General features: G+C 50.1%; 2 protein-coding genes across 2 annotated transcripts in view; one reads left to right on the forward strand and one right to left on the reverse strand.

The window, feature by feature from the left end:
- Positions 1-16,964, forward strand: part of LOC135370098 (COP9 signalosome complex subunit 7b-like) — a 337,544-nt gene that overhangs the window by 700 nt on the left and 319,880 nt on the right. The gene's annotated exons all lie outside the window — the stretch shown is intronic.
- The window catches only part of LOC135370752 (uncharacterized), a 97,632-nt gene continuing 92,824 nt past the window's right edge, over positions 12,157-16,964 (reverse strand). The window contains exon 11 of the mRNA XM_064604573.1: positions 12,157-12,337. Coding sequence (XP_064460643.1) covers positions 12,197-12,337 — 141 coding nt within the window. The 3' untranslated portion in view covers positions 12,157-12,196. The remainder of the gene's footprint in view (positions 12,338-16,964) is intronic.

Raw genomic sequence — 16,964 nt, forward strand, 5'->3', positions numbered from 1 at the left:
TAAGGCGCTACACCATACGGCTCCGAGATGAAGAAGTGAGTCAGAAAGTCACGCCGCACTCGAGATCACCAAAGTTGCCCCAAATCGGCGTAGTAGTAGTCGATAATGGTCCAAAACAACCAATGTCATAGAGCTCTGACATGAGGAAGTTCCAAAACGTCACGCCATAACCGCCTTCATCAAAATTGTGGCAAAACCGTTTTGTAGTCAATAATGGTCGTAAGTCACCATTCCATACAGCAGCGACATGGTGAAGTCCTAAAAGGTCACTCCATACTCGGCATGACGAAAGTTGTCGCAAACAGTTGCCATATCCCGCAATAGTGGGTATGTGTCATGCCATGCAACTGTGACATACGTGAGTCGCAAAAAGTTGGGTTCCGCGTAGTTGACCCTACCACCTTTGTCGCAAAGTGTCGACCATCCCAAGCATTTATATAGGATTAATTTCAGTGGCACCTGGATTATTTTGTATGGCACTCGGATTAATTTGTTTGGCACTAGGATTAATTTAGCTGGCACTTGGATTAAAATCGCCGGGAAAACCTATAGAATTGACGTCCTCAATGAACACCCACGATTTTCTTCAGGTCTTCAGACGGTTCATCGCTCGTAGGTCGTGTCCGACAACTTTCGGACCTCCAAGAGGGCCTCCACGGACCTCGCTGAACTTGGCCGGCAAATCCAAGCCGAGACCGTCCAGCGATACTGCGCAGGTCACAGTATTCAATGGGTATTCACCGTCGAGCGCGCAGCCTGATGGGGCGGGTTCTGGGAACGACTCGTGAGATCAGTCAAAGACGCCCTGCGCAAGACTTTAGGGCGTAGCTCACTGACGTTCGAGCAGCTAACAACCATCCTTTCTGAAATTGAGGCCACCATCAATTCGCGCCCACTGACATACCTCTCGGACGATCCCAAAGACCCACAATATCGTACCCTTCAAGGTGGGCGAGCTGGTGCTCCTATCCTGCAAACCGCAAGCAAGAGCTGTGTGGCCACTTGCACGTATCTCTGAGGTACAGCCAGGAAGCGACGGAGTCATCCGAGCGTGCAAGGTAGTACTTTACGACGGGGGTCAGTAATACTTCGTCCCGTCCAGTACCTCCACAAGCTGGAGCTTGACTGGAGCTGGTACCTTGCGGCCTCGGTTATTTCAGCTTCTCACCTTCGCCCGGGGAGTGCAAGAAATTGGACGACGATAACGTGTCCCCGATTACCTGTCAGGTGTTCCCGGCGTCTGCGCGCATGTTCGATTTGCGTTCCTTTATGACGGACGACTAATTTACCACTCTCTTTTCGAGGATCGTCCCGGCCACATTGGGCAAATAAACCGCTCTTCCTACAGTTGAAGTTGTTATTTTCTACATACAGAGTATACAGGGTGTCCCAGAAAACGTGTCATTGAATTATAATAACAAAAACTACACCACATAGAATCATGCGGTTAACGGCATTTGTTCTTACTAGATTTTTACCGCCTCCTCATGTGAATGTCATGTAACGTAAGCAGGGTGTCGAACCGAAACGTTTTTCGTTCCGGTTTTCGTTCCGGTTACATCATAAACGATCCGGTACCGGTTCTGCTCTGGAGCAAAAAAATAACGGTTAATACCGGTTTTTAACCGGTTCCGCTTCTGCTGGGAATATTCATCCCCACAAAAAAATAATAATCATCAAAGTTACAAAATCTAAACCCGTTTATTCCGCATACATGGTATTTAATATTAATAGACAGCTGTGAAATTGGTAGCTCCTGGTTCCTGTAGGTTACTGTCTGTTCAAATGGGCTCTCTCCTTTCTTGGAGCGCATGCTACAAATGGACTTGTTTGTCGTGATGTCATACGTAAAGTACTTTCTTGCTGGGTTGGAGCGATTGCGTCCCATCCGAATGTCTGTTGCTAATGTCTAGCCAGCAAGCACCACCGCACGAGTAGCACGCAAATCGAGGGGCACCTTCACTCACAAACGCGCTCGACGGCTCCGTTTTATTTTCTTCGTGTCCTGTCCACAAAAGAGTTGCCACTTCGTACGGGCTTGCCCTCGCATATACGTAAATGTATTCAACTTAGCTGCTCTCAAACAAGGGACGCGTTGCGCGACATTACCGATAAAGAAGCCGTTATGCAGCCCCCTTGGGTCGCTGTTTATTTGAGGAGAGTTTTGGGGGGATCAAATGAAAACGAACACTACGGCACATTGCTAGAGAGTCACATGTACCTCGAAGTCTGTGTGCGTGCGCCAACGATAAACCATTACAAAGGCAGCCTAAGGGTCATGCTATACCGACATACATTCCACTGTAACCGTAACCCTCGTAGAGTATCCATGACATGACTTCAGAGCACACGACGTCTGTTTCATTCGCCTACCCGTAGTCCAAACCGGCGAAGTTTTTTCTTGGACCGAAAACCGTTAAATATATTTTTCGGTTTCCCTCCTGAGCGAAAAAAACGTATACGGTTTCGATTCCGTTCCGGTTCTCACCAAAATAGCGGTTTTTTTCGGTTTTCGGTTCGCTCCGACACCCTGAACGTAAGTTCAGTTATGCAAATTTTTGCGAGCTTAAGTCGGAAATTTGCCAAGGAAGCGTCACCTTTTTACCCCACCAATGTGAAGAGCGTGTCTCATTTGCTCAAATTAATGGGGGGGGGGGATATGTTTATTAAGAAAAAGAAAGGAAAGGTCAGCCAGACGAAGGTCGGCTTGCTATTCCAAACAAAAAGGCAAAAGAAGGGGAAGGGGAAAGAAAAGGGGACGAAAAGAAAAATAAGAAAGAAAATAAGAAAAGAAAAGGGGAAGAAAAGAAAGGAAAAGGAAAGGAGAAGAAGAAATGAAAAGAAAAGGGAAAGAAGAAAGAAAAAGAAGAAAAGAAAAGGAAAAGAAAAAAAGAGTTAAGAACTAAAGGAGATAAGGTAAAGAAAGGAAGAACACAAAACTAAAACTGAAAAGTCACACATACAGTCACACAATCACAAGGCGTTGACAAGGTTCGAAGGAGGAGCGCTGTGGTGACTGCCCACTGGGCCGAGAGAGAAACACAGGGCTCACAGGGAGCCCAGGAGACCCGTGTTACACAGAAAGCGGAGCACCGCTTTTGTGACTCTCCACTGGTTAGCTCGCTGCACAGGGCCAAGGAGTGTTGCGAGAGAAACGTCTGTCCGTCCGTGCACCCAAGTTCTGAGAGATGTTGCCAGAGCACGGCCCGATGATGGTGGTGACGCTGACAGTGGAGGAGCTGATGAGAAATAACGTCTTCTACACCGCAGCAGGGGCAAGTGGGAGATGAGACGCGGCCCATTTTGAACAGGAGTGAACGGGTGAGGGCAACGTTCAGCCGGAGACGATGTAGAAGGGTCTCCTCCTCGCGGGTACAGCGGCAGCCGATGACAAACTCCAGTGAGGGGTCGATGGACTGCAGGAACGCATTAGGTCGGATAGCGTCTACAAGAAACTGGCGGGTGCCGTCGCCGCAGAGACGCCGTATAAGCAGGCGGCACGCAGACACCGGGAGCGGTAGTAGGGGCACCGGCGTGGCCGCATCAAGCGCGGCGCGTCTCGCAGCCGCGTCAGCACATGTATTTCCGTGTAGCCCTGTATGCCCGGGTACCCACTGAAGGCAGATACGGTGGCCGACCGAGGAGAGTTGGGCGTACTCCTGAAGTACCATGGTACGCAGATCGCTCACGACACTCGGGTGGTATGTGGACAGGAGCGCCAAAGATGCCTTGCTGTCTGTGAGGACGACCCACGCATCAGGCACAGATTCAGCGATATACCGCAGAGCGGCCAGCAGTCCGAGCAGCTCCGCATCCGTGGAGGACACTGTGTAGGGAAGTCGGAGGGCGAGGTCACGGTTTTCCTGCGAGACGTAGTAGGCCGCTGCAGATGACTCATTCGCTACCGATCCATCAGTATAGATGGCGCGGCTCAGAGGATAGGCCGAATTGAGATGCTCGAGCGCGATCTGGCGGGCTACTGTCAAATTAATGATGATTGACACGGATATTCAGGAGCTGTCCCATCCGAAAAAAATAGCCGAACATCATGCTCTGCGGGGTAGAAGGGCTCGATACGAAAACCAACTCCCCCCCTTCCTGCGCTGATCGTGGGTAAGCCTGCCACACTCATCCTTGTGCACACAGCGAGATGAGAGATAAAAATACAGACTTATTTGAACGTTTAATAATGCGTTGACATATAGGGTGTCATGAGCAGTGAGGCCGCTTCACGAGATTTGAAGTAGCTAGGAAATCTTATAGTTTCAAAAGTGGTGGCTCGAAAAACAACGTGTGTTCCCTCAAGAAATGGCTGGATTTCGTCGCTACCGAAGCTCCATGGATCCAGTTCTCGACCTGGTCTCTACAGTCCAACATGCTCGTGCCCATCGGCAGATCGTCCGATCGGTTTTCCTCGACATCAAGCGAGCATATGATACCGTCTCGCACATTTGCGTGCTGCACGCCTTGCGCTCGTTTGGGGTATCCGCCTCTTCATCTGGCTCCAAGACTTCCTTACGGACCGAACTGTCGATATCCGTACGTCCCAAGGCAAAAGCCCTCGGCATCCTGTTCCTCAAGGAGTCCCCCAAGGAAGTATTCTCAGCCCGACACTCTTTAACGTGGTGATGGCCGGCGTACAATCAGTAATTCCTCGCAAAGTGTCCTTTTCCGTGTATGCAGATGACGTCGCCCTTTGGACAGTAGGAAAATCACGCCCAGCCATACAGCGCCGCCTGCAGCTCGCATTAAATAATGTACACACGTACCTCACGCACCGTGGGATGGGCCTTTCCCCCGAAAAGTGCGTCGAGCTCCCTTTCACGCGCAAAGCTATGACCAATTTCCCTCTTTGGGTTGGTGCCAAGAAGCTTGAGCCGGTCCGCTTCCGCCGCTTCCTTGGCGTGGTAATCGACTCGGACTTGCGCTGGGCTCGCCACATTAAACACCTTGAAACTAAAGTGCAGCGATGGCTCCCCGCAATTCAACATCTTTCTGGCTCAGGATGGGGCTGTGATCAGTGTTCCCTGCTCGCAGTTCACGCGGCGCTGGTGAGGGCGACTGTGCTTTACAGCCTTCCTATCCTGCACAGGATATCAACAACATCATTAAATACCCTTCGGTCCTTGTTTGCTCGAAGCCTTCGTCGCTGCCTCAGAGTTCCAAGAATGGCTGAAACACGGCAAGTCCTGGCTGAAGCTGGTGAACTACGTTGAACTACTGGCACTTCCTACGTTTGCGAGCTCACATTCCCCGTCACCCGCTCCTCAGGAAAATTCGATACCGCCATGAAAGCGACACACCAGACTCTCACTGGCTTCATAGCTGGTAATCTGAATCATAGCTGAAAATCGGTAAGATCAGCATTCATGCATGGTGCTTTTTTGTTGAATTTTAATGTAAGAGTGAATACCATTAAGAGTACGACAAAGGAAATAACCTTGCGATTCTATAAATAATAGGGGGGGCTTGTCTTTGCCCCTGCCTTCTTCAGACAGGATGTGATGACGTCATGCAGTGTGTCTATGTTTCAGGTGTCTGTAGCAATTCTTTGAGCGTTACTGGAGAAAAAGTGCAGCATCAAAAATGGGAGGTTGGTCGATGGTGCGCATTGTCCTGGACAGATTTACAATGAGCATTGTTTTTGAATAAGAGGAGTCTGTCTGTTTAGTACAGTTGGATGCTGGTTTTCCTCTTTGTTCAAGTGGGCTAGGGGGGCTCGAGTCCCCCACAGGCTGAACACACAGGCTACTTGCCACAGGCAAGTAGCCTGTAGCGGAAATCGTGCAAATCTGATGAGAAAAAATAATATATATGGAAGGGGGGTCCAGCGTGACGATCGCAAAGCTTCTTGCCGTTACCGGCGTCTATCGAAGCAGCATACTTGAATACTTTTGAAACTAACAACAACTTTATTTTCAGAAGGAGAGTGGGGAGGTTCATCGCCAGAGGCGATACTCTACCCCATTGCTGGTGGGGATGTGGGGTATGAAGATACTGAGCCCCTTCACAATAACGATCGGAGTCCGATGGTGTCCAGAAATGTCAGAAGAGCTTTGAGCGCAGAGCGTTGCTGGGCTGGATTGGGCCAGGGACCAAACAATTTCGAGAGGGAGAAGGGGCGAGAGTCCAGATGACGAAGAGACTCGGACAGTGAGGTCCGGGAAGGTTGGTAGTGAAGGCAATGAAGAAGAATATGGTCCAGATCTAGACCAGGGGGCTTGCGGCGGTATAATGTCCTGATAAGGACATTATACCGCCGCAAGCCCCCTGGTCTCTGCCGGTACCGCCGACCTTCGTAAGCCTTCCGAGCCTTTTGGAAAGAAGAGATCAGGTTCCCCCTCAAGTTCTTCGAGCCCATTTTCATGCTCTGGTAGACGAGAAGTTTTCTACGTTCACTGCAGCATATACAGATGGCGCATCCCGAAACAACAAGTCCGCCTAAGCATTCGTCATACCATCCGAAGGACGACGCCTTTCACATCCAACCTCCTCAACAGCTGCGGAACTCTATGCCATCCTTTTCTTTCTACAACACATCGCTGACTTTACCCCGCGGGCATGGGCAGTTTTCCCAGACTCCAAATCTGCACTTCACGCTATTGAAAATTCCGGCATACGAGGCCCATCCGCACCCCTGGTCACAGATGTGTTAATGGCTTACCAAACTGTCTACGCAGCAGGCCACAGGCTAGTTCTCCAGTGAGTTCCAGCCCATTGTGGTGTCGTGGGAAATGAGCAGGCCGACAGCGCCGCAGAAGAAGCACTTTCGTATCGGAAACGGACCTGTATTGTTCTGCTGAGAGGAGACAGTCGTTCCATTCTGCCACGCCTCGTGACACCTCTGGCTTCCCGCCAATGGACAACCGACATTCTCCCCCCCCCCCCCATCTATGTTGAGCAGAGTTGATGCAACGCTCGCTTTCCGCATGCCATGAAGCACCTCTCGTCAAGATGCTGCATTAATCCATCAAATGCGACTCGATGTGGCCTTATACAGCTCAGTGGCGTTACCGCTTGAGACCTGCTGCCACTGTGGTGCTCTAGAGGATCTGGGCCATATTCTTCTTCATTGCCCTCACTACCAACCTTCCCGGACCTCACTGTCCGAGTCTCTTCGTCAGCTGGACTCTCGCCCCTTCTCCCTCTCGAAATTGTTTGGTCCCTGGCCCAATCCAGCCCAGCAACGACCAGCGCTCAAAGCCCTTTTGACATTTCTGGACACCATCGGACTCCGATCGTTACTGTGAAGAGGCTCAGTATCTTCATACCCCACATCCCCACCAGCAATGGGGTAGAGTATCGCCGCTGGCGATGAACCTCCCCACTCTCCTTCTGAAAATAAAGTTGTTGTTAGTTTCAAAAGTATTCAAGTATGCTGCTTCGATAGACGCCGGTAACGGCAAGAAGCTTTGCGATCGTCACGCTGGACCCCCCTTCCATATATATTATTTTTTCTCCTCAGATTTGCACGATTTCCGTGGGTCAGCCTGTGGCAAGTAGCCTGTGTGGTCAGCCTGTGGGGGGCTCAAGCCCCCCTAGCCGACTTGAACAAAGAGGAAAACCAGCATCCAACTGTACTATACAGACACACTCCTCTTATTCAAAAACAATGCTCATTGTAAATCTGTCCAGGACAATGCGCACCATCGACCAACCTCCCATTTTTGATGCTGCACTTTTTCTCCAGTAACGCTCAAAGAATTGGTACAGACACCTGAAACATAGACACACTGCATGACGTCATCCCATCCTGTCTGAAGAAGGCAGGGGCAAAGACAAGCCCCCCTATTATTTATAGAATCGCAAGGTTATTTCCTTTGTCGTACTCTTAATGGTATTCACTCTTACATTAAAATTCAACAAAAAAGAACCATGCATGAATGCTGATCTTACCGATTTTCACTCCAAAGCCTTATCATGGTACCCATGGGACTTTCAATCATCAGAATCACAACAGTAGTAAACTACCATTGCTCTTTAAAATAATAATTGTGACCCTGGCACACAACCTTTTCTATGCTCATGTACTCGCTGTCTGAGGCTACACCTGGGAGCAAAAAGGCGCGAAAGCCTGGGGCAAAGTTCCATTCGAGGATGACGGAGCACAAGACAGAACGCTTTTACAGGAACTGATATATGATATGATTGCATTCCTACTATATTAATGATTTTCATTCTTGCATTGCAGTTTCGAAAAACTATCACAAAAACTCTGTACTGCTCTCAACTATAATTTTAGGAGCCTTCAAATTCTACTTTTTATGGAAACTATAATTGCGCTGTTACTTGGACTATTATCAATCAAGCTCTTTAAGTTTTTCTCTCTTGCCATTTCAGCCTACCGTGTCCTGTCATGCTGTGAAGCAGACTCGCATCCAAAAAACAATTAATTTACATTCAGGGTAGCGTGCTTCATAGGAATTTCTACCCTGAGCTCAGATGCAAACATTTCTGCACAAATACCTAACTGCAAACAGCCGCTTCAGGAAGGCATATCAAAACAAGGACTTCACTAGGGTCGCGCGGCCAATTCCATTAAAAACGCTCATCCAATCCAATAGATTACAACGCAAACGCGATGATAATTATTTTTTAAACTACTATTTCACTCAGCAGCACATAAGTGTGTCGCTCCACGAAAAGGCAAACACAAAGCATTTATTTGTCAAGTGGGGTCTCAGCTTCAGAAAAGTACGCACGCGCACACACTCATATTTTTTGTAGGCACAACAAGCGCAAACACAAAGTCTATTTCACTACCACATGAATCCATATTATTCCTCAGGTCAATAATTATCCGACCATCGTCAAGAGGCGGTAAACACATACATGCGAACGGGAAACAATAGGTCTTCGTTCCGGATGTAATAGGATATCGCCAGTCGACAGTCGCGAACCAAAAAAGAAAGGAATGCATGTTTGTTATACATCCGGAAAAGAGAAAACGGTGCCGTGCTTTTGCGCAACAATTACGATACAGAAGAGAATTCACTTCTTTTTGCTTTTATTTCCTTGCAGCCATATATTTTCCAAGAATACTACACAGGGAGTCTTTTTTAGGCGATACAGATTTTTCATCGAAAAACTACAGGGTTATTCTAGCAAACGTTACACATTTCGATCGTCCTACAAAAATAGAAGACTGGGTTTGTCCCATTTACAGCAGTAGCCATTTTAGAACTATATCCTACAACACTAGTCACGTCATCCTGTAGTGGACCCTGCGCAGCGTCAACCAGATGGAACATTGCACGCAAAAGCTATTTGGCTGAAAAAGATTGGAGTATTTTCTGGACGCATATAAAGAAGCAATATCGTCGCCCCCCCACTTATTTACTCGTGGATCTTCACAACCATATGCATGAAAGTCACAGGTTGCGTACCAATATCTTTCCGGGAGAACGTCAATAATATCTAAGCTCCAAAATGAATTTCCGCCCTCTTCTCACTTTCCTCGAAATGCTCTCCATTCTACCTCCTCTGCACCATCGTAACATCTTGAGACGTTCTTCCACATCCGACATGAAACACGGCGCGTGGTCATTCGCACAGCTAAAAGAAAGATCACGAAAGCGCCCAGGTACACGAAAAATAAATAAATAAAAGAAAGCCGTAAAAAAAAAAAAAAAAGAAATTGCTAGCCGCAAATTCAGAACACATGCCCCCGCCCCCAATAAGTTCGCAACACTGGCCACGTGTAACATATAGAAGACTACTACTTCTGGAGCAGCGAAATCCTTGTTCACGGTTCAAGCCCTGGCTGGCCCCAAGCACGAGGTGTGCACTGTTTTCCTCGGCGGACGGAGGGCCGAGGGCTGTCCACCAATTAGGGATGGCGAATTTTAAAAATATATTTCGAAGCGTTTATTCTTCAAAGTTTATTTTTCGGGGTTTATTTCGACAGCGTGGATTTTCTCATGATTTATATTGAAGACTTTACTCTGCAAGTTTGATCTTTAAGAGATTTATTTTTCAGCGTTTTACTTTTACGTGATTTATTTCGAAGTCCTGGCTTCCAAGGTATCCCGGAAAGAAGCGCGTTGACGGAACAAACATGAAAGGCATTATGTGGGTTCCTCAGATATTAAAATACGCCCCTGTAAAGGCCGTGCAAAGCCGTCATCGCTGTTGAAGTTATTCTTTGATTATCGGTTAAAGCTCGTCAGAAACAAATACGTTGTGATTTCTTGTAAGAACAAGTTGTGTTGTGTTCGTTCGGGCTTTTCCGCCGCCGTCGTTCGGGCTTTGAAGGAAGGATTCAAGATCACCACAAAATCAAGATAACCTTACTTGTGCCTCTGTTTATACAGCAGTATGCTATTTTGTTCTGTAAGACGTATAAAATTGCGAAGCAGATGTTGTCACGTGACTAATGTTTTCCCATTTCTTCTTCTTTCGTTTTCATGTCCTTCGCAGGTTCACCACTCGATACACACGATATACTAGTGTTTTTGTAGAAGATCACACGTCATGTTTCCTGAATTTTAGCTTATTTTCGGGAAGAGCGGATGCTTCCCTCACTATACACTAACTGAACCATTATCTACCTGTATGTACGGGTTCGAACCGTTACTCTTCGCTTTCCTGAGCAGAACCGAAACTTCTGAACCTAAACCCAAACCGAACCTTGTTCTTTTCGGTTCGACATCCTGGACAAGAGGTCTAAACTACGGATAGCAAAATGAGGTATAACGAAGGTATAATCCTAGCATACTTCCAAAAAGGAGGTATAAAACAGATCTATGTCTAAACTTCAGTGTTCATGCATGTCTAAGAGCCGTGACTAATTTTAGGCATCATCTCTAGAATAGGTGAGAATCATGTCTACGATCATAGACATTCAATGTCCAAGTAGGCGGCTAATAGACATTAGGTCTAGCCCCAGATATCCTATAGTCATCCCAGATGTCTATGGTTAGAGGTCACATAGTCATCTATTATTCCACGATGTGCTGCCTGGGTTATGAGTTATGAACTGTATTATTGTGATAATTTAAGACACGAACCGCTGCATGTTTGTTGCAGCACGAACGAAATGTACGTGCATGAGATAATACAGAGTGGCTCGAATTATTTTACGCGAACAAAGCAAACGGCCAAAGTGTGTCGAAGAAAGAGTTCACTCTTTCTTCGACCTGGCAGATGGCACTGCACCACCCTTGAGGAGCGCAACCAATAATTATATTAATTTTTATCCCTCTTGCGACATCCACGTAGCCTGGAAATACGTCCTAGAGGAAACCGGGAAAAAATACCGGTTCAACTGTTTGGTTACCGGTAACTGCAACTACTTATTATAGAGTTTTAGTGCATCGTACGCTGTCGCATCGTTTGCGCACATAAAGGATAGCGAGGTTCTTCTGCGCAATGCGCGAGGCTGTCTTTATGTTTTACACGTGCGCGGAGCCACGAACGCTATCTGTTACGTACGCAACGGTGATAGTGTACGATACACTAAAACCCTCTATTAAAACGGAGAAGCCGGTATCCGTAACCGCTGTCGGAGATCTGACACTGAACCGTAACCGTAACCGAACTGATATATATATATATATATATATATATATATTTTTTTTTTTTTTTTTTTTGCTTGCAGTCGTAACCTTACACCTCTGGCTCGCAGTTTGGTATGGTTTCGAGGAAGTCGCGGATATTGTAAAGGAACGCTGATATAAACCGCATCAGCGGTGCAGACCGCCTGACCGCCCTCATGTCTATTTTGTAATAGTTAATTTATGCTTATTTAAAATATGGCGCCGTTTTCTGGAAATGAGGAGTGGTTTTGGACACAGGTCGATATAGGCTTCCAGAGGTTACCCTCGGAGCTGACATTTAAGTAGTTAAGAGAGGACAAAGGGTAGAGCTCTGCCTTCCTTTATCAATGGCTGCGCGCAGGACAATCAGGACAATCATACATCAGGACAATCGATACTGGAATGTTGGCACAAGGGGACATGAGAGCGGGGAATCATGCTCCCTCTGAACTTCTTACTACGTCACATTGAAAGTGTAGGAAAACCCTAGTGGGCGCAAATACGACCTGTCAGCTGGAACTTATGTATCTGCGCTTTGCCATGCGCTGTTAACTTCACGTTATAAGATAAATTATCTTAGGTCATCGTCAGCCGGTGATCAGTTCATTTGCAAGCAGAATACATGTAAGAATGCTTTATTTCCTCTTCAGAACATTTTCCTATTTCATCTGATTCTTGCAGAAAGCCGGGTCTGTGTCCGGGGCTTCGTAGTCATCCAGCTCCCATATGTAGCTCAGTGTTCTTTGGAATTTCTTGTAAGTTAGTCCATGACCGGGACCGGCGCGCACACCGGGACATATCTGTGAATAAATTCAGCATAATTATGAATGGGGGAAGGGGAAAACTTTTCTTTGTTCTGTCACGTTTCAAGTTGGTTTCACGTTGGTTAGTTGCAGGCAAAATCCGCCAGGCGGGCCACCATCGCGTCTAGGCAACGCCACCTAGATACATAAGGCCCTTCCACCGCTCCGTGACGTCACTCCATACCATCCGACGGGAATACAACATGGCGTCCACTAGTTGTGGTTGTTTTCGGTAGACATGCTATTTCGAAGACGAATTCACTTGTTTTCTCGATGTCAAACAGCAAACCAGGGTGTGCTTTCGAAGAATGGGATTCTACTGCAGTGTTTGAATTCATAACTTACAGAATAGTTGTGTACTGCGAAGCCAAGCAACTACAGCTTCTTTTGATACGCGTACACGAAAGTACAAGCTAAGGTTAGCTGAACAGCTTTGCTACTCGTTTGGCCTCGTGGAGCTTTTGATACGTCGTCCAATCGTGGCCGTAACAATCTGTCAACAGCATACCACAAGATACGTGGAAAACTTGTACTCTGAGGCGCACAATTGTAGGTACATATGTTTTTGGATGCCCAATATTGATTATGTTATGAATGCCATAGCAGCCTTTTCTTCCTGGCTCGCCGATCAAGCAGGTGAAACATAACAAGTTTCTGGGTCTCGTCCTTGACTGCATCTTGTCCTGAAAAAATAAATAAAAATAAATAACAAAACATATCAACCACCTTGACAAGAAGGTTCAGCGGTGGACGTCCATCCCTTCGCCATTTTGCCAGCGCCATGTGTTTGGATGAGCAATCACTCCTGGCTGTTCATAAGGCTCTTGTTCATGGTACACTTGTGTATAGCCTTCGCGCTCTTCACGGCATTTCTAAGACGCAAGTTTCATTGGCTTCGGTGCTTCCTTGCACACAGCTTGAGGATCCGTCCCTGGAGCTGCAGAATCGCGGATGGTAATAGCCGAAGCTCATGACACACCAATTGAAGTCCTCAGGACATGGGAGACTATATGTCTGTAGCAGCAGCGTCATAATCATCACCAGCACCGCCATCGGTTACGCGCAGCACTGCGCGTGACCCGAGCTTTCGTTTTCGGTTCATCGCCATTAACCGTCATTAAACCCATCAACCTCAGTAGAGCCTGGTCGCCTCATTTCTCGCTCTACAACTGGTGACCCGGACGTGATCCAACGTTCCACCATCATGAACGGTGACCAGCACTCCACCAGCTCTTCGCCTCCCAGCCGGCCACCGCCACTTCCATCGCTTGAGGCTTCTGTGGCACCGCTCCGCCTGCCGCCTTTCTCCATCTCCGATCCTCAGCTGTGGTTCGCGCAGGCGGAGGTTCTCTTCGACGGACGCCGCGTCACTTCTCAAGCCTCAAGGTTTGGCTATGCCATCGCAAACCTTCCTCCCGAAGCTGCGGCGGAAGTCCGTGACCTAATAATCCACCCTCACCCCGAGTTGCCCTACGACACCTTACGGGACGAGTTAATTCGCCGTACATCTGCTTCGGAGGAGCGGCGATTGCAGCAGCTTCTGAACAGGGAAGAGCTCGGCGATCGACGACCCACCCAGCTCCTACGCCGCATGCGCGACCTCGCCGGCAACCCTACCACGGACGACTCACTACTACGCGAACTCTTCCTACAACGTTTGCCCCACAATGTCCGCATGATCCTGGCCGCCGGCGAAAATTCCCGCCTGGATGACTTGGCGAAGATGGCGGACCGTATTATGGATTTTGCTGGCCTTCCATCTCCAGGAGCCGTTGCCGCCCTGGCCCCCCGCACCTCCCCTCCACCGGTGGACGTTGCAATCAATGCCATCAGCACGTCGCTCCAGCAACTCCAGACTACGGTGGCGGCCCTGGTGAACCGGGTGGACGCCATTCCCCCGCAGCGACCACGTTCCCCTCGCCGCCCGTTTTGCCGTCGCTGCTCGCCATCCCGTCAACGGTCTCCTTCGCCCTCTCAGCACCACTTCTGCTGGTATCATCGAAAATTCGGCGATGCCGTAAGGAACTGCCAGGCCCCTTGCTCGTGGCCGGGAAACGCTCCCCCCAACCATTAACGGCTGGCATGGCTGGGGGCGACAACAGCCGACTCTTCCGGATCACGGACCGCGTGTCCGGCTGTCGCTTCCTGGTGGATACCGGGGCTGACGTGAGCGTCGTTCCACCAACCCCCGCAGAAAAACGACACCGACAACCAGACTTGGCTTTGCAGGCCGTCAACAAGTCCACCATCTCAACTTACGGTCAACGCTCCGTCACCCTTGACCTCGGCCTGCGCAGAGTATTTCGTTGGGTTTTTACCATCGCCGACCTCCCCTTCGCAATCCTTGGCGCCGACTTCCTCCACCATTTCGACCTTCTTGTGGATATTAGACGCCAGCGCCTCGTCGACAACACTACTTCTTTGCACGTTTATGGAGCTCCAGCGCATATAGCCGCCATTAGTCCCACCATACGGCTACCGTTGCCCACTGCTTTCGCCGACATTGTCACGGAGTTCCCCGCTGTCCTGCGCCAATCGCACGCCTCTTGCCCACCTCGCCACAGCGTCACTCACCACATCGTGACACGGGGCCCCCCTGTCTTCGCTCGCCCCAGACGGCTGGCTCCAGAGCGCCTCGTCATTGCCAAGAGGGAATTTGAGCACATGCTCGAACTGGGGATCATTCGGCCTTCCTCCAGCCCGTGGTCTTCCGCTCTCCACATGGTGCCCAAAGCAACACCTGGTGATTGGCGCCCATGTGGGGACTACCGTGCACTCAACATCGTCACGGTACCGGACAGATACCCGCTTCCCCATATTCAGGACTTCACCGCGAATCTTGACGGAGCGACCATCTTCTCCAAGATAGACCTCATCAAAGCCTATCACCAAATTCCCGTCCATCCCCCTGACATCCCGAAGACTGCTATAACCACCCCTTTTGGCCTCTTTGAATACGTGCGGATGCCCTTTGGCCTGCGTAATGCTGCGCAGACATTCCAACGATTCATCAACGAAGTGCTCCGCGGCCTGGACTTCGCATTCGCATACATGGATGACATCCTCGTCGCAAGTCCATCTCCGGAGGCTCATCGCGCCCATCTGCGCGCCCTGTTCTCGCGCCTGGAGGACTACGGAGTCTCCATCAATGCCGCGAAGTGCGAGTTTGGAGTTACCACCCTTACCTTCCTGGGACACACCATCACCCCGCAAGGCATCCGGCCACTCGCATCCAAGGTCCAGGCCATCCGAGACTTTCCTGCCCCCACTTCTCGCAAAGGACTTCGTTCATTCCTCGGCCTCGTGACTTTCTACCGACGTTTTGTGCCTCGCTGCGCTGCCTTGCTCCAGCCTCTCTACGCAGCTCTCGGCGCTGACCCTCCGAAAGGGGCCCGTGCCGCCCCTCTGGAGTGGACACCGGCAGCAGAACGCGCGTTCGAAGAGGTCAAGCAGGCCCTGGCAGATGCTGTGCTGCTCCACCATCCTCGTCCTGACGCCGAGACAGCTTTGTTCGTCGACGCCTCCACTGCTGCTGTCGGCGCAGTCTTGCAGCAGCGTCAGGATGGCCACTGGAAACCTCTCGGTTTCTTTTCCCAACGCCTCTCGCCAGCCGAAACACGCTACAGCACCTTCGGGCGTGAGCTCCTCGCCGCCTACCTGGCATGCAGACACTACCGCCATTTTCTCGAGGGCCGCCCGTTTGTGCTGTACACCGACCACAAGCCTCTCATGTTCGCCCTGCGATCGGCCTCCCTCAACCACTCGCCTCGTGAAACCCGCCACATGTGCTACCTCTTGGAGTTCACGACCGATGTGCGACACGTCGCAGGCGAAGACAATGCCGCTGCCGACGCACTCTCGCGGCCGGACGTCAATGCTCTCCATCCGCCCCCCGCGGTCGATTTGGACGGCATCGCCCAGGCGCAACAGGCTGATCAAGAGCTCGCCGCCCTTCGTTCATCCCCCGCCTCATCCACCACTTTTCGGGAGATCTCGCTCCCCGGTTCGACGGCAAGTCTATGGTGCGACACCTCTACTGGTACCCCGCGCCCTTTCGTTCCCCTGGCCTTCCGCCGGCATGTTTTCAACGCCCTCCACTCGCTGTCCCACCCTGGCGTGCGCGGCACGCAAAAGATCGTCGCAGAGCGCTACATATGGCCTCGCATGAATGCCGACGTCCGTGACTGGGCGCGGGCCTGCCTGGCCTGCCAGCGGTCCAAAATCTACCGCCACACCATCTCGCCTCCATCGCGGTTCCTTCCGCCAGATGCACGTTTCGACCAGGTCCACATCGACTTGGTCGGCCCGCTTCCTCCGGCCAAAGGCTACCGCTACCTGCTCTCGTGCATCGACCGCTTTACCCGCTGGCCGGAGGTAACGCCGATCCCTGACATCACGGCAGAGACGGTGGCCCACGCATTCCTCTTCTCCTGGGTTTCCCGATTCGGCGTCCCGTCCACTGTAACCACGGACAGAGGACGCCAGTTTGAATCGGCCCTCTTCGGTCACCTGTGCAGCGCCCTCGGAACCCATCACATCCGAACCACGGCCTACCATCCGGCTGCCAACGGCCTGGTCGAGCGCCTTCATCGGCAGCTCAAGGCGTCCCTCCGCACCACTGACC

This window comes from Ornithodoros turicata, chromosome 10 (assembly GCF_037126465.1).
Source record: "Ornithodoros turicata isolate Travis chromosome 10, ASM3712646v1, whole genome shotgun sequence".
NCBI classification, from domain to species: Eukaryota; Metazoa; Arthropoda; class Arachnida; order Ixodida; family Argasidae; genus Ornithodoros; species Ornithodoros turicata.